Source organism: Sinohyriopsis cumingii, chromosome 8, assembly GCF_028554795.1.
Source record: "Sinohyriopsis cumingii isolate HCF-2022 chromosome 8, ASM2855479v2, whole genome shotgun sequence".
In the NCBI taxonomy this organism is placed as follows: Eukaryota; Metazoa; Mollusca; class Bivalvia; order Unionida; family Unionidae; genus Sinohyriopsis; species Sinohyriopsis cumingii.
The window spans coordinates 79,633,546-79,653,217 of record NC_142968.1 but is presented as its reverse complement, the minus strand read 5'-3'; the positions used below and the strand labels follow the sequence as shown (position 1 = coordinate 79,653,217).

Genomic DNA, 19,672 nt, shown 5'->3' with positions numbered 1-19,672 from the left:
CTTGTGTTGTTATCATTTATTCCTTTTTCAACATGAGCATTAAAGAATAAAATATTTCCACGAAATCCGTAAGCATAGGATTCCATACTGTAGCGTGTATCAATTATGTCCGATACCACACACCACGTTGTTCACATGAACACTGAGAAGCAATTGTGTGTGGTTGTGCTCCAAGGTTTGAACATGTTATCCGACTGAAAACTGGAGCCAACAAAGGCACAAACAAGAGGGAAATAGTCAACCGATATCTTTAAGACGCCATCCACGCACGACATGGGTGTTGGGTGCAAAATAATCAAGACTGAATTATATCCAGGTCTATTGTGAAGGCTAGAAGAGAAGCTAATGATTTCGCAAACGAGAGGGAAAAAATCAACCGATATATTAAAACTGCCATTCACGCATGGCACGTTGTTAGGTTCAAAGTAGCCAAGAATAATTTATATCCAGGTCTACTGTATGACAGTATCTCGCAAATAAAAATCATTATTTCAAAACACATTCACTTGAGCGCATGTGACAATCTTTTTGCCAGCACGGGTTACAAAAGTATTACTATTTATCCACAGACATCAGTGCACCTTTGTAATAATTATTACTACAAATGCCCAGCACATAGAAGCCCTGGTGGTAAATAAACACAACTGGCAGCCAACAGTAAGCTTCTTTGAACTTACCGACAGCACATCAAAGACAAAGGTTATTTTTATTACAAAGCAAGCCGACGTCAGACTCGGAAGCCAATTTTTTTTTAAAGGATATCATTACAAAGGTTATTTTATTGCAAAGCAAGCTGGGTTTCTTTTCACCATTATTCACGAATTTTTTTAAAATAAAGTGAAACAATGGAACAGTTTTTAAAGTTTACAATATAGTGCTTCGTGTGCGAACATCGATGACCCAGCATCATCCAGGAGATTTGGAGAAAATAAAATCACATGATGATTTCATGAAGGCCAGAAGAGAAACAGATCATTTCGCCGACAATATGACCAATAACAAGGATGAAACTCGAGTATACTTTGATCACATTCCTGGATGGACTGACGATAAGATGGGCATCAAAAGTGTGAAAATTTGCAAGACTCGTGCAGATTTGAAAAAATCTTACTTTTGTCCTTGCAGTTTCCGCTTCAGGTGGTGTGCTGTTTGCAACATTTTTTCACTGTATGAGAAAGCTAAAAATATATTCATGTACCAAAAGAATAGATTGTACATGTGCAGGAGAAGGGTTGTGTTGATGAGATGCTGCTGCAGTGGATTGAAGAGTTTTATCTCAAGTATAGTTTTATATTTTTTGAAATAAAATTTCAGTTGGAGTGCAATTTCCAACATGTAATTTTCGAATGATTTAAAAGGTGTCCCACAACTTACAACTCGAAAAAAAAACGATGTGTCCCAGAACATACAGTGCACTTTTTAGATTAATTTATGGTGCCCCAACAAATACGGTAAATACAGTATGTGGTATACATTTCAGTGTAAAGTCAGTGTTTTCTGTTTTGCAGATCTTTTTAATTTAAAAAAAAAACAACACAAAAATAAACAAATGCAAAAAACCCATATGGAATTAATTGTCCACATCTGATAAGATTACTTTTCCTTTGTAACAATAGGTTAAATAACACTGTTCAAGAGTAGCTCAGGATGTGCATCCAGTTAAGTCAGTGCATAAGTTTGTTCTGATGTCTTTGAATGAAAAAAAAATTGTAAAAATTATTGCAGATGTTGATATATCTTCTCTAAATATACATCTTCTGAATATACAACACTTGAACTATTTTTTTATACTGTCTAATTATATCATCAAAATAAAGGATGACAATTCTTCAAATGGTATCCAACTGTAAATCACTCTCTATGCACATTTGTGGTCTTATATATTGACTCTTCCAATATGAATAAGCCCCTCATTGGGGTAGTTGCCATCAGCATGCCTGCTGATTCATGGTTACGATTTGTAGGTATTTATCTCCACCATGAAGATGAGTGAGACTAAGTCTTCCAATAAAAAACTGGAAGGGGAGTAAAAAAAGGTATGCAAGGTGTACTTTATGTTTACACTAAGGATACTTTGACCACCATATTTAATAATATGATTCTGATAGAAATTAATGTTCCAAATAAGGTATGCTACTTGTTTTTCCTGCTACGCATTATTCCATGCACACCATATTCGCTAAAATATATTTTCATTTCCCAAAAAAACAAATGCAATGTCCTTATATGGCACACCTAAAAAAATTCTGTGCAACGATACATCATTTCTGTAAACATTGTATCAAATGCTATTTTTGGTCAAAAATCCATTTTGTATTCAGAAAGAACAATCATACATTATTTAAGAAAAGCTATATTCATAAGGTGTATAAAAACATCCCACATTTTGACTAAATGCACACAAAAATGTGATTTCAAATGGCAATGTGAAGACCCACTCCATGACCTTCTTCAACCTGTAACCCAGAAAATTTGATTTACTATGCATCTTTTAGAATCATACAAATAAATACATTATATAAAAGATGGAAATGTGTACCTTAAAACAAAACTGTATTTTAATCCAAGTTTCCAATTTTGCAAGAAGTTGTCCCACACATACAAAATCATCTGCTACCCAACGTGTCTACTTGCCGCTAGAACATAAATTCTCAACAAATTCACCGGCGTAATAGTCTAAATTCTGTAGTCATTTTTCCCCATAAACAAGACGTTACAAACACATTACATCCTATTCAGTTGTTTTTCTTCCACGCAATAGCTTATTTTTCCATAAAATATTGAACTTTACATACTTTCTTTACAAGATCGGTTTAGTTTGCTTAATAAATCTTTCCATTTATTGGCATTTTTACTTTGAATTTTGTAAAACTAACTATAAACCTGACCTAATTACTTGACTGAACTGCTGACAGAAACAGTCCAAAGTAATATATTTCATTTCTATAGCAAGATGGATAAACATTACATCTTTTCAAAGCTATGCGCAGAATAGGACGACATATCTTGAGTTAGGAAAACATGGGAGTGGTATAACTGTGTCCAAAATTAATATTATTTTGAACAGAATATTCTGGTCACAATTGTATCTTTTCAAATGGTAAGCATTGCTGTATTTTATTTTTGTTACTTGCTCGAATTCAGTACGAGTTTTCCTTCAGTTATGGAAATGATAACCTAAGTTGCGCAGAAATGCCCTACAACAGTGTATATATATATATATATATATATATATATATATATATATATATATATATACATACACACACACACACATCCATACATGTGTATTAACTTCTTTTAAATTAAGTAATATTACATAATATCCAAAATTTGTCGTCCGCTATGATGCCCTGTGCGCTCGTATACAAAGTGAAAAAATGACTGACCGAACTCAGCTATCGAGGTCACACTCTGGGCAGGTCACGCTAAGCAGGTGAACCTCCATCACTACCGTGCTGTAATTGATTCATAATCCACTATAATTTAAATCTTTCTGAACACATATGCAATCATCTGCATAAGAAAAAATATAAATCTTGCCTGTGCTAGACAGAGATAGTCATTTAATCTGAGCGATTACTACTTGAAGTTGAGATACATATATAAAAAAAATATAGTTCTTCTACCACTCGACATCAACTCACCTCAAGTGCACCACAAAAAATTTCCATTCAGAGCAAGCCTCTGTGCGATCGATATATAAATATCTGAAACATTGTAAACAAAAGTAGGACACATTCAGATCTCCATAACCCATTTAATGCTTAAAGTGAACCGAAAACTAAAGATGAGCAGTGGTCAAGTTTAGCTCAATGTAAGAGGTTAGCCGGGCCAATATTGGGCCAACGCCATCTTGTTTTCCACTTCAAGGCGAAGCACTCGAAAACAAACATAGGGGCTCACTCGAGAAAAAAAATACAACACATGTACTCACCTAATACGGGGATGATCGAGACCGCTATCGAATAGATAGCGATGAGGTATAGATAAAAAGTCGCCATGTATGCGCTGTCATCGGGATTGTTTTTCATGCGCTGGTCAACATAAACACAAAACAGCCACTTAGTCGAGTACTGAGCATGAATACAATCCCATGAACCGTACCACAACCTCTAATCTCTAAACCCTGCGCAACTAGAGAAAGGTCCCTGCCACACTCCAATTAGCAAAATCGCTTGATAAATAGGAATAAAACATCGCCGAGAGCTTAAACCAGCTGAAGAACTCATATTCAAAACGGAAAACATATATTTTCCATTTTTCTGTTAATTATATGAAGTGTCATGCGCAAAAGAAACAAAACTTAGTGACAGTAAATATAGAATGGCGGGAGTGTACCGTAAGCTGAAACAGCCGAGAGAATGTGAGGTCAGTAGCTTGTTCTTTTTCCGTGCTTAAATGTCATAGAAAACGGGTCAAGTGAACATTGTTATCATTCACAAACATTACACTCGTATCTTGCGTCGAGCACAGGCGTACCCATTCACAAAACGGGTTATACGAGAGAGCAGGGTCGAATCAATATTTAGTTGATAAAGATATGACTTTTATAGATATTCTGCAAACATAAACACACACACATACACACGCAACACCCAGACACACACATAAAATGTGTGTGTGTGTGTGTGTGTGTGTGTGTGTGTGTGTCATTATTTTCTTGTTTTCTAATGTCAGACAAAATACACAATGAAGAATACTGAGATCCAGCGGTCAAGTAGTGTACCTGAAATTGCCAGAAAGAGACAGAAGGCGCAGTCCTATTTATCGGTTTCTGTTTCTTAATGTACAATTTCTTAAAATCTATTGTTAGTACGATTATTTTCTGCCTGTTATGGTCAGGGGTAAAAGGGGGTAATTTTGTATATTAGATATTCTCTCTGGTTTTAATATTTTCACCGTCTTTTTCTTTCTTTTTTATATTCTGCTTTGTACTTTCCAAATGGAGGTTGCTTACTGTTTTGCATGAAAATGTGCTGGCAATTGCAAAATGTCAGTAATGTTATTCCATACTGTGTTTTCTTTATATCCTTCAATCTTAGAACGCTATTTAAAAAAAAAAAAAAAAAAACATACTCAAATTCTAAATTGTGACTGCATTCAAAATCATGGTATTAATTAAGTAATACGTATAACATACAGTATAGTGTTCCGTTAATGAGTTCTGAATTGCAATCTTTTTCCTAATATTATATTTTTGCAGAAGAACGAGAATAATAAGGACAATACTAATAATAATAATAATAATAATGAGGACTTTGTATAGCGCCTATTCTTTAGAAGCTCTAAGCGCCTTACAACATTAGACAACACCTATAAGATAATAAAAGAAACATATAATAAAAGGATTACAAAAACAAACACCATGAAATTAGAAAACATTAAAAAAAACATGCTGAGAATAGTTAAGGTAGGAAATATTATTAGGTCTTTAAGTTTGTTCTTGCAGTCGAAATAAGCGAGTTTTGAGAGTCCTCTTGAATGTGATCACTGTGTCTTTGTGTCTAAGTTCAGTGGGCAATTCATTCCACGTTGCTGGGCCCTGGTATGCCAAAGAACGCTGTCCATATGACTTTGTTTTCATACTTGGAATAATGAGTATACGATTGTCAGAAGAGGAGCATAAGTATCTTGCTGGTGTGTACACATGGGTGAGGTCGGATAGGTATGTTGGACTAGAGTCCGACAGTGAAACGTAGCACAGAGAACAAATTTTATGTTTGATTCTGAATCGAATGGATAGCCAGTGTAGGGTACAGAGCAGCGGGGAGGTGTGCTCTGATCGTGGTACTCTAAGTATGACCCGATCAGCTGTGTTTTGAACTTTTTGAAGTTTCTGGAGCAGATATTGAGATGAACCAGACAGAATTGAGTTACAATAGTCCAGTCTTGAAAGTACTAATGAACACACAAGTGTTTTTTGGCATCAATACACATTATTTATTTTGCTGAATGACGAAATAACCACTTTTGCCAAACGTTTCAGTAATACTTAATTCTTGTTTTTCTTTTGGGTCATTATAATTATCACGACAACTCTAAACCACTCCGCATGCCCTCTGTCTTTCTCTCTCTCTCTCTCTCTCTCTCACACACACACACACACACACACACACACACACACACGCACACACACACATAATTCATTCTTTAGAGAGAAATAAAGAGGAATACTAAGACATAAAAGTATAATTTAATATATATATATATATATATATATATATATATATATATATATATATATATATATATATATATATATATATATATAATTTTGCCACAGCAGGTGATTGAGATTTTTATGGAAAAAAATTATCTAGCTATCGCTTACATAAATAATGCTTTTGTATATAAACTTTGTACATACAAATAAATAAAAAGTTCAGCGTGATCAGCTGTGTGATTAATTCAACTCGTACATTTAGACTTGCTAGTACTTTAATAAGTAACTGCGTTTATATCTACATGTATACGCACGCATACGATGCCGTTTGTTTTTCAGGTGCCATTTACTGACCTGCTTTGTATGGTGTGCATCATTTAGCATTTAACATTACTGCTGTGGCTATATGGTACTAACAAAAATTCCAAAATGGCCTGAGGTCATCCATCCACGGCATTTCGATCTGAGTTCCAGCCTTTTTAGAGAAGGGTCACCGTTATTTACTGTCATAGAATCCGCTAGAACGTAATTTCGACTTGGTCTATTTTGCGCTAATCATTTAACGATTCTTTTTTTCAATTTATTTCAAGCGTTCTGTGAATGATATTAAGCACGAAATTCAAGATGGAAACCTCAAATTCGATTATTTTTATTCGCAGTAGTTCTCTGTCCTTGAAAATTAGCCGTCAAGTTGAATGAACTAAAGCGGAGACAAAATTAGGAGGTTTCATGGTCACGACTTTATTTCAATTTAACTTAGTCATGAATGTCAAAAATTTCGGACTTGGAGCTTGAAATTACGTTTTGTTCTCACAAATTTCTAAAAAAGCAATCCCAGAGACACTCGCAACATGGAGGTCAATCCTTCGTATCGTACCGATGAGGTATATTTTTTTAAATGTCGCAGTAAAAGTCGAGATGGTCAGAATGGGACAGAGAGTCTCTTAAAGGAACATAAAAGTACTAGATATAGCAAAACAACCACGCGTGAATTTCGAGCTTTTGTTAATTTCCGCCCGGTTCCGGTAGGGGAAAATAGTTGGTTTTCCAGCTTTTACCCTTCATTTTGCCTTAGAAGTCTCAACTTTTGTCATCATAAAATATCTTAAAATGAATCATGAAAAATCTTGGGAAAACATTTCAACATGTAATTGGTCATAAATACTTAGAATTTAAAACAGAATTAGCTGGCTCTGAAGAATTTTCTTCGCTATCAAACACAAGGTCTACAATGTTAAAACCGAGTCCATCGCCTTCTCTAATGAGTCAGGTAGAAGTGTTTGGATGAATGCCAGTGATGATGTCATGCTGACATTATCAATATGCGTGAACATTTGCAATTAATTTATGATATACACACTTTCAACTTTCCTAGCAAAATTGCGTACAGATTACTCAGTGTGTTCAAAGAAAATATTACTAGGTATTTGTAGATTACCTGGTTTGATTTTCAGGCAATTGCAGCTATTTTTCCATGTGTTCTCTGCCTTTTTTTAAACACAGTTTTGAGCTTTTGGGATTTCAACATTTCTTGACCAAAAATCTCGTTATCACGATTAAGTCAACACCACTTGTAGTATGCTAATTAAATTTGATAGCCATGCCTTTATTCAAATATACATAAACTGATTAATTTTTCTGGATTTTACAGCACTTTTTCAACTTTGTAAATATTTTGTTTAGTGTACTGGAACCTTTTTTACACAAATCTTTTTGGCGCGATTAAGCAAGATGCACTTGAGATAGACAAAATTGAACCGGTAATTCAAGTTGATGTCGGTAACTCTTAAAATGTTAAATTCCCGAGCATTTAAAGTTTAGTCTCTGCTGGGTGATCTAGGATTTTGTTGTGAATGGAATAATCAATTTTGTATTTTAATTCCAGTCAATGAAATAAGAGACATAATTGGAGTTTGTTTTTGTTTTTGTTTTATCAGAGTCGGCAAAAATGAATATCATCTGTGAAGCAATAAATCCTTTTCATAGCAAGAAATTATACCCACTTTCCCCGCAAATCGCACTGCAGTTCTGAATTCCCTGCTAAAAAAATAATTAAAAAATGGTTTTATGGGAATTTTTGGCCCGCTTAGCCTTAGCAATAACTGGGACGGATAATGGGGAGGGGGGTCTCAGGGTTTCCAGACACCCACCGACCCCGCTACAGAAAGCAACGGTCATACACATGAACGTACCGTACAGACACTTGACATTTGACCATCGTTTTATTTTTGCACACGTTTATTGGGTATTATGCACACTATGAGTAAACAGACATATGCTTTTGCTTTGGTGATCTTTCGAGCAAAGACAGGGTCCGTTTGAAATTCTGGAACCCCTCTCCAACACTTAACCTCATCCGGCCCCGAGTAGTTGGGTGTTGCTTGAGTGGTCGCCACTTCAATGCATCAAACAAACTATAGTATTTTTCGTTGTATAAAGAACTCTTAACATTTAAAGACTGCTGTGGTTTTATAAATAATAAATGAAACTACTTTTAAAACTGCGCTAAGTAGATACAGAGCATTATCCCATGCTTCAAACAGGTTGTTACGAGGGAGTACAAAGGAGCGAGTGTCAATTCCAAGGGTGTAATTTAAGAGCTGCCTAATAGAAATATCTTTGTTTGCTTGTCTGTTCGTTTTATAACGAATTGAGGAAAAAATATTTATCACGAAATTATTAGTGTTATTGATGATCGGATATACACAGATTTAATGCCATTATGATTACAAATTCGAAAAGATTCTTCAACGCATTGCCAAATAATCTGTCATACCTCTAGCAAGAGAAAAAGTAATCAGAAAATAATTTTGTACAAGTAATTGATGATCAGACTGCGTAATACCACTTACAGCATTAGTTATATTAATTATTATGTGAATTTAACATTTTATGTAAACTTAATTATTTTATTTTCATTGAGTGATATTTATATTAAATTTAGTAATCAGTAAAAGTTTGTATTTTATGCAGTATGACATGTTTGCAATGTTATCTAAAGTTTGTGCTCTATTCATGTGTATAATCACCAGTTATTCATAATGCAATAATGACGATGACATTTCACCGGCAACCCTATTTCTGGTAACAACAACAACAACAAAGAAGAAAATGGTGAAGAAGAAGAAGACACAAAACAAACAAGAAGTACCAACAAAGATGGCGAAAGACAAGGAAAATGTTGATCGAGGTTTTTAAATTTTATTCATATGTAAATCTTAATCTTCTCTATTAAAACTTATTTAAAGGATTCAGATTTTTCTACTAACAAATTAGCCGTCTCAACTCGAAATCTGCAGCAACACCCACCCACCCACCTCATATATATATATATATATATATATATATATATATATATATATATATATATATATATATATATATATATTAGAGAATTATATTTAAAATCCTATCAAGGAATGTTTAGAAAGGACGAATTGCTTCAGTTTGCCAAACAATGTGATCTTCAGGAGCGAAGGCTTATTGAAGGAAGCAAGAAATAACCAATATTTTGGCCCAATATTCGGTGGAAAAGAATTCGTTTTATAAAAGCACCTTGGGTTTGATTAGTAAGTCTCTATCTGGTTCTGAACTGAAATGATAAGAATTAAAATTTATCTAAACACACAGATATAACTAGAGATAAGGACACGTCGGCTTCAAAAAGAAATTATGTAAATCCAAAATAAGAAAGAGGAACGACAAGAACAATTGTGTGTGGGGGGGTGGGGGGTGGGGGGGTGTTGCAACTGAAGAAAGAGGAAAAAGAGACACAAATGCAATTGCACAGAGAGAGAGAGAGAGAGAGAGAGAGAGAGCTATACACTTTCAGAACGAGAAAGGAGAGAAAGAGAAAAGAAGAAAGACAAACCCAATTGCAGAAAGAGGACAATAGGAGATTAAGAGAAGAGAGAAAAATGCAAAGAGGAAAGGAAGAGAGGGAAGCACAGATGCAGAGAGAAAGAAGAGAGAGAAATGCGAGTTAGTCTAAACAAATTAGAACTTGCAAGATGAAATCGCTACACCCCGTTATGCACAAGGTCATCTTTTGATGTTACCAGAACTATTAGGTTATTACCCTCTTAAGGAAAATGACGTAGATAAATATTTCCCTCATTTTGAGAAAGTGGCTGATAATCTGAAATGGCTAAGAGAGCATTGGACGTTATTATTACCAAGTATACTTATTGACAAAGCTCGCGAAGTCTACACTTTACTTTCGGTACAAGAAATTACTAATTATGATGTGGTTAAGGGATGTCTCATAAAGGGTTATTAGCTGGTACCTGGACATATCAGAACAGGTTTAGGAACTGCAGGGGAAAAAATGGACAGACTAATGTCGAATTTGCAATGTAGAAATAACAATTATTTGATAGGTTGTGCACAGCGAAGAAGGATGATAACATTACGATCACCTCATTTTTAGTGATGATTTTAAGAGTCGCGTCCACAGTGACGTCAAGACCTACGTTGATGAGGAAAAGGTAGAGACTTTAAAAATTGCTGCTCGTACAGCTGACGATTATTCTTTGATTTACAAAGTTTCGTTTGTCAACAAGTCTTCCTAGCAGCGTTTGTTTTAAAATAAACTCCATCTCATTCTTATACGATCACTTTCATATCTAAATCAGGCACAACGTTTAGAAATCAGACTTCTCGTAAGACTGGTCAGAAATCCCTATCTTTTCCGACGTGCACTTATTACAAGAGGACATGACATGTTATTGCTCACTGCTACAGGCTGAAGAAAAAAAAAAAGAATACAAATAAAACAGAACTATTCCAAATGTTCTTATTTCTAAGATGTCAGTGCCACGATCATGTTTTGAAAGCAATACATTTTGTTGGGTCACACAAACCACAGTCTGATTTTATTATAGAAAATTGTGAATCCTTCATGTCTAAAGGTAATGTATCGCTTGTTGGTGATTCTGCCAAACCTGTCCCTATTAAAATATTAAGAGATATTGGAGCTTCAACGTCTCTTTATTATGAGGTACTTTGCCTTTATCTGAGAAGTCTTCTTTTAGTGAAAGTGTTTTTATTTTGGGAAGTAGAGTGCAGCTTTGGTAATGTTCCGCACTGTTGTGTAAAAATGTCATCATAGTAAGTCTCAGGACCCGTAACAGTCGGAACAGTGGTTCTTTATCATCGAGTGTATTCATATATTACTAGGCAATGACATCGCTGGAGATAAGGTTGTGGTTAATCCACTTGTAACCGACGAGTTTTTTTTATAGTTTTTTTTTTAAAAAAAGGTCGATCTTATTGAAAATTAAATCATGATTTATACCCAGCTTGTGCATTCACTAGAACTATGGGAAAAGGAGCTCTTGAGAATGATGTTGATGATGATGTTATTCCCTTATGTAACAAATGTATTGATTAGGCTTTTAATGAGGTCACTCTTGCTCCTCGTATTGATCAATTGAGAGGTTTTGATCACAGCGATCCTCTTTTTGCTACTCATTCTCTTTTATCTAATCAGGTTGACAACTACAATTACTCATCGTCTAACAGGAGCAAGATCTTAAGATCTCCTGTTTGTTTTAGAGCGCTATTAGGACAATTGAAGTCACAGATGTACCAGTTTGTTATTTTGAGAAAAAGGAGTGCTTATGAGGATATGGAGCCCATCTGAGGTACCCGCTGGCGACGAGTGGTCATTGAGCTATCAAATTGTTGTCCTTACGTTGCATCAACGGAAAATTCTTATCCCATCCCATGAAACTCCCTTAGCTGGACATTTAGGAGTTAGTAAGGCTTGTCACATGATCTTGAATTATTTTAATTGGCCGAAACTTAAAAGTGATGTTTCTAAATACTGTAAATCTTGCCACGCTTGTCAAATGGAGGAAAACACAATCAGAAGATAATTATGGCTCACCAGCAGCCTACTCCTGTGTTTGACGAAGCAGTTAGCAGAATAAAAGTTAATTGTGTCGGTCCTTAAGCTTAGACCAAGTGAGGCAACCAGTACTTTTTGACACTTTTAGGATTTTTCAAATATGTCCAATCAGATCAAGGGTCAGAGCTTATGACTGCAATTTTTCAGTAAGTTATGCATGGATTAGGCACCCAACAGTTTAAGTCTGGTAACTTTCACCCTAAAAGTTAAAGGGCTTTAGAAAGATGTCATCAGACATTGAAAAATATGATTCAGTCATATTGCTTTGATACAGGAACAGATTGGGACGAGGGTGTTTATTTACTGTTGTTTGCTGTTAGAGAACCAATTCAAGAATCACTAATGATTAGAACATTTGAACGTAGATTTTGGACATACTGTCTGTGGACCATTGAAGTTATTACAAGAGACACTGCTTTCAACCAAAGATTTAGAAATTAATCTTTTTGACTATGTCTCTGGGTTCCAATATACGCTGTGAAAGGCTTATGTAGTGGCAAGAATTAATCTGCACTATACCAGTGAAAAAAGACATTGAGGTATGACAGAAATACGAGCAAAGTATTATTCAACCAGGTAGAAGAGTTCTGGCTCTCTTTCCCATACCTGAAAATCCTTTTCAGGCTAAGTACTATGGTCCTTATACAGTTGAAAAGGACATATTACATAAAATATGTAATTAACATTCCTGGAAAGCGAAAACAAAGAACTTTGTCATATAAGAATGTTAAAAGGTATTTTGATATAGATATCCCTGTAATTCATGCGATCAACTTAACTGTACCTGTCCCACTCGTGAATATTTAAACAATGAAATGCAATCTGACTATAGTGACTTCGGTGTAACCAATCTTCGAAATTCGGAAATACTGAGTAATCTAGACTAGAAACTTTCTCATCTGCAGTCACAAGGAAAGTGTGAACTAAGCAGCTAGTATGTGAATATGAGCACTTGTTTCCAGGTGTTCTAAAATCATAATGACGTTGAAATTGTATATTCTATAACTGTGAAGCATCATCCTTACAGGATAATCCTCTCAGCTTTCACATCTACAACCTCGGGAAAAGAGCTATTATGTGAATAGATGCACTAGTTTCCTGACAGATATAATCTGCCATACGTTGAGAGTTAAGGTGTACTATATACACTACGCCTAACGAAAAGCATCCTTATAGAATGAATCCTCTCATGCAAAAATATTTGGAAAACAAATCAGTATTTGCTAAAGAATGATTTCATAGAACCCAATAAAGTAGCTGGAGTTCACCAAGTATTCATATCCACCAACTATAGAAAGTGAACAGTATCACCAAAAACAGATTAATTTCCATTGCCAAGAATCGATCACTGGATTGACAAAATTGGAAATGTACAATATCTCACGAAGGCTGACCTTTGAAATGGAATCTGGCAAATTCTACTCACGGTAAGAACAACGGAAATTACGGCATTCCTAAATCCAGATAGATTCTATCAGTATAATGGGATGCCATTTTGTATGCAAGCTTCATTTTCAGCTTTTCAGCTTGCACGCTTACATCGATGATGTCATCATCTGTAACGCTACCTGGAAAGATCCCTTGGAAAAGCTAATGAATTCATTTTTCGACTCAGTGATGTAATTTTGACATTTTAATTGGGTAAAAGTGAGATTTACAATGCTTAAGTTACATTTTCGGACACATTCTTGGGTAGAATTAAACCATTAGATTTCTAAGGTCAACGCTATTCCTGAACTCCCATTGGATATTATTATTGGATGAAATTATCGGAAATATTGCTAATTTTTTTCTTTAAATGCTGAACTTTTGACCAATTAGTTGAGTAAGAAAACCAAGTTTCATTGGTCTGAAAAAATGTCTGGAGGATTTTGGTATAAAATAATGGCCATACTTAAGAGTGCACCTCTTCCTTTAGCTCAAAATTTCAACCAATCATTTACAATGTCGGTTGATTCAAGTGGTGTAGGGGTAGGTGGAGTATTGATTCAGGAAGGCATGCACGGTGATTGTCATCTAATGTGCTAATTCTCTGAAAAACTAAACAAGCACCACATAAACCTTTGCAACAACTTTGAAACAACACCTCCTTCTCCGATTATTGTATTCGGTGATCGGAACCCCCTTACATTTATTAACGAAGTGAAAAACACAAATCAGAGATTGTTAAGATAAAGTTTGATCTAGCAGGAATACAACATTGACATTAGGGTAATCAAGGGAAAAGACAATCTAAATTGCTTTATGTATCTTTTGTGTCATTCATGTCATTTATGCATATGTAATTATTGGAGTATTTTATGCATGTTAGATTAATATGTAAAAGAAAGCTTTATTGTATAAATCTGTCTTTTTCAATGTGTGTGTTAGGTTTTTAAAAAATTGGGTTGTGTGCTGGCTTTTTCCATGATTATATGTTATATATTTAGTTTGCATTGTGTGATTGACCTATATCCACTGAGGTAGGAGTTTGTCCTACTTGACTAATACAATAATTTTAAAATAAACAATATGGTATATAGCTGATATTCGCCAATGATTTTGGATTATATTTTAAGATCATTATTATTTGGAGGCAAACGTGTTTCCATATGTTGAGTTCAAGGTTTAGCTTTATTTATAATTGAAGAATGTTCTAGAAGCAAGCTGTTTGCAGATTTGAATAGAAAGTGACCGTCATCCTGGCTTTGTTATTGCGTCTTGGCATTTTATGCAAATGTTGTCTACTTTAGAACTACTTATTAATAGCTTAACATCAGTCTTTGGAGGAATCGGTTTCAGCTAATATTTGAAAGGATTTGTTTATTTAAATTATTCACTGGAATTAGAAACTGGTCTTTGACGTTTCGGACGAAATCACTATTTTGGAATTATTGTGAATGTCTCCAAATCCATTTTGGTTTATACCATTATGATGCCTCAAAACACATTAAAAACTACTGGCAGAATAGCACATTCAGCAGTTCGGAATACTCGATACTTTCGAACTTTTAAGACCGTTGGGATTTAATTCACAATGCTGCATGTTATCTCATAATTTCACTGTGGGAAATAAGTTATTTGTTGTTTTGTATATATAAAACTGTCCCCAACTCCAAAACCAGATGATCCTCAACCAAGGCGTTGATTAAAATTCCCAAAGTGATGCGCACCATTGCGGACCCCCACCCTACACCCCAGCATAACTCAGAGCCTGTGTATTAGACGGTGTAGGAAGTGAAACAAATGGGGATAACAAAGACAGTCATCTTTTTGCGATTAATTTTAAGCCTGTGGCTAATTTCCATGCTCACAATAAATAATTTCGCTATTCAACACCCTATTTTCGCTCGTAGAGGACGTTTATTCCTTGTTTTATGGCGGACAGTATACCAAGGCTTTTCTTTATACAACAAGTACATAAACAATTATTGAATTTATTGTTATCTTTTTCTGTTTTAATCCAACGACTGTTGAATTATCACAACAACTTCCCATTGACGCACACACAGGACTTTTATTCGTTGTTTTGTGGCTGGCAGTATACCATTTTTTTTAATACAACAAATATACAACCATTTCTTAAATTTACTGTATCTTGTTCTGTTCTTCCATCTAAAACACTCTCTGTAATATGGTATGTTCAAATAATTAAAACAGTACACGAACAATCCAAAGACTGTTAAAATATCACAACCTCTGAATTTACGAAATTTTAAGTCAAACAGCAATACACGGTATTCAAAGCCCGCACCTTTGGAAATTTAAGAAAATTCATTGTAATATGTATCTCTCTACATGAACCTAATTTACCGATCACGACGTCTACATGGATCAGTAATCAGGAACAAACACAATCTAATATAGTTTCATATAGTTAATATAAACATTATTATTATAAATAACTAAATTACCGTTCTTAAACTGAAAATAAATGTAATCAGGACCGATTGAGGGGTAGAGAAACAAAGCGATAAAACTGCATTTTTACGTCTAATTGCTAAGTGAGAGCCGTGACGACAATATGCAGTATGTCATGCAGAAATACCAGATAAATCAAGCATATTCATACCTGTCAATCAGCACTCATTGGTAACCTAAACGGTAATTAAAGTGAACTATCCACTGGCACAGTTGTGAAAGAAATCCATGTCAACCGAGTTTAACCAGATCAAAGCCCGTTGTCACCTGTATTGACAACACGACACAAAATGATCGATGACAGCCCATCTTTAATATGATTACATTCGATCAACCAGACGATCGATTAACAGGACGAAATCTAAAATCTATGCTGTATGCATTTGGCACTTCCACGCTTACACCCCGGTTTACGATTTCTTTCATTATCTCTCTCACACACACACACACACACACATATATATATATGATAATTTAAAAAATATAAAATACCTATATAATTTACACTGAATTTGTACTATAAAACCATCTTATGTCATAACTTTAAGAGAAAAGAAAGAAAACAAGTTTTATAAACTACGACTAATAATTTATTCCTCTGAATACGAAATGAAAATTTTAAAAGAACTTGCAGTATTGTGAATTAAATCCGGAAATAGTACTGAAAGTTCTATCACAAGTTCAAATAAATTTCCAGCTGAATTATAGTGGTATTCACAAACGTTCAAATACCGACTCTATTGATGTGCCTGTTTTTTTTTTTAAAAAAAAAGTATGTTAATGTGCCAGATAGGAAGACTAATTTAGAACTGAATATAAAGCTTTTCAAGTCAAACTTTTTGCGTCATACTTTATCCAAGGCTTTAGTAATACTGCAAAACAAATTGCATTTTTAACCTTGTAAGATTTCACTATGTTTAATACTGTACAAAGCGGTCGAGTCAGGTTTATAACAACAACAAAACAAACATTAACAGTTCACTGTCACCGAGGTACACAGGTTAGCTGTGCAAATGATAAAGAATAAATATTACAACCAATATTGTTTTAGTTATAAAGTTACATGGTTTTATTTTATTCCCCTTTTTATATATTATGAATGGTTGGGGAAGGGGCGTGGAATAAAATTAGCAAAATACAAAGCTATGATTAAGGAATAGTAGTTCAAAGATATAATTTTATTAAATCGATGGATAAAGGTTTACGAAATGATGATTTTGGAAAATCTAGTGTTTCACTCTCAGCTCACACCGGATACCTGATGAAAGCATGCAATTAGAACGTTCGACCTGTTAAGTGTAAAACATTTGCCAAAATATCTACATAGAAATGAAGTTTTAAAAAATTCGAATGTGATTCAAATCGTTCGGTACACTTTGATGCTTTTCATCCACAGTGCTCTTTCTCCAAACGCGAAGATATAAGACTTCAACTGATTGGTTAATAAAATAAGCTATTATGGTAATAACATAGGTTACCAGAACATGACCCCGGAGCGGTTGCTGTCAGATTTTCATGTATAACAGCAGGGAGCTGATTTAGTCAGTTTGCATAATATAGTTATTTAAAGACGCTATCCTTTCTGAGGTAAAGCCATGTCGAGAGAAGTTATTTGCGTTTAACAAATTTAAGAAACTATATAAACCATATGCATTTATCCATAGTAACTTTACTCCATATCAGTACCAATTCATAAATATAACCAATGTCCGATGTCCATCAGCATAATGACATCCGGGGCCCCATTGGCCGAGTGGTCTCAGGCGGTTCATACATGTCATGTCGGCCAACGTTCGAGTCTCGGCTCGACCAAAGTGGGTATGTGAGAAGCTTGCTAGTAGTTTCCCGTGGGTCAATGGTTCTTCCTATAGGAATATACTGGCTGCCATGTATAGCCTGTGATGAAAATGTCTTTAAATCCAGGTAACTGGTTTTGCTTTTCTTCCTTCATGATTGTTTTGTTTTCGTTTTTCTTCAATTTTGTTCTTCTTTTATGCGCTTCTGTCAGGATTTGAAGGGCATTCTTGCTATTTGTCCATAAAATATGCACGTGGCAATAATAGTGTTTGCATTGCATATGAAGCATCCATTAGTGACACATGACATGAAAGCATGGCCCTTACAAACTGAAATATGTTTACTTTTTATTAAACTTTAGTAAGGCCGGAAAAGTGCTTACTTTAAAAATGGTAGGAAAATCTGTTCAAAAGACCCAACTTTTTGCTTCTTTTTTCCGTTGGTATTATCAACTTCATCCAGATAGTTACTAACATATTTTTTCTCTCGTTTATCTAACGATAATCGAATAACTCACTGGAAACAGGAAACGAAAGCCAGTGTATAAATCGGCATAGCTCGATAGCACCCGTGGACTCTATCTGTACGGAAGTACGGAATCAACCGAGTTGTGACGATGTTTGGTCCTTTCATTCAAAACATTTTTCCTTGTAAAGTCTTTACAAATTCCTTACAAAGTATTTTTATAAAATAGTGTGAACCACGCGCATGCCATCGAAGTTGTTCATTGTATCAGTATAACTTGTCTGCAATATGTTTCCCTTTGAGTAATTTAAACCAAGTTGTTTAATGGCAATCACCCTAAATATCTTACCCTTTATGCATACATTTACATTTCCCGTTGATTGGGAACCTTCATATATTACCCTTACCATCTCACCGTTTTGTTTTTACATTATATCGCAGAATGGTACTGGACCATTTTTCATACGTAAATCATTTATTGTATAACCTTTTATTGTGGCCTTACACTGCTGGATCTCCATAACGCCACAATAAATCAATCTATCAAATCAGACTGTAGCATCCCAATAATGCACTTTGCAAATAAAGGGCAAGTCATCGTCGACCAATCTCCCCGAGTCAGTTTCCGCCCTGCTGACATTTAAATTAAAGCTTTCTTACGGTGAAATTTGCACGACGAGAGTTTAGCTTATAAATGCAACATGCATAGTCTGTCAGGTTAATCGGGCGCTTTCAAACAGCACCATTAACACACACACACACACACAACTTTGACAAGTTATGAGTGTCATCAAAAACAAGGATAAACTAGCCATAGTACTAATTCTTCTTTTATTATTTTGTGTTGTAATTTGTCTTCTCGTTGCAACTGACGATGTTTGAGACAAAGAGTGAGAGAGAGATTAAGAGAGAGAGAGAGAGAGAGAGAGAGAGAGAGTAACCTGAATGGTTTGGTTGCTTTGGTCATGTAATACAACTTTAGTGTCCGTGCATTTGTCATATGACTGGCACGTGCACTTTGGTTTATGGGTATAACGCATTTTTTTTCAGCACATGATAGGCTATACATGGCGGCCAGTGTGTTTGATGGAGGATAAGCCAGGGAAGAACCATCGACCCACGGGAAGCTTCTGGCAAGCTTTATCACACACCGAAGTTGGCAGAGCCGATAATCAAACCCACATGGACATTTGAATGATCTCAAAAGGCGAGTGCTTTAGACCATCTATACATAATAGTTAAAACTATTTAAAACGAACCGTTATGATGTATTTTTCGCTTAGTTCATGTTCTGCGTGATTACACACATACACACGCACGTATGCCAACACACACACACACGCACACACGCACACACACACACACACACACACACACACATATATATGGCGGATAATATTATTCGAGCGAGTCACATGTCAAAAGCAAATTAA

General features: G+C 35.1%; 1 protein-coding gene across 1 annotated transcript in view; it reads right to left on the bottom strand.

Moving 5' to 3' along the window:
- Nucleotides 1-4,096, bottom strand: part of LOC149793953 (protogenin B-like) — a 185,008-nt gene extending 180,912 nt beyond the window's left edge. Inside the window, exon 1 of the mRNA XM_089969073.1 lies at nt 3,938-4,096. Coding sequence (XP_089825199.1) covers nt 3,938-4,034 — 97 coding nt within the window. The 5' untranslated portion in view covers nt 4,035-4,096. The remainder of the gene's footprint in view (nt 1-3,937) is intronic.
- Between the last annotated feature and the right edge of the window lie 15,576 nt (nt 4,097-19,672).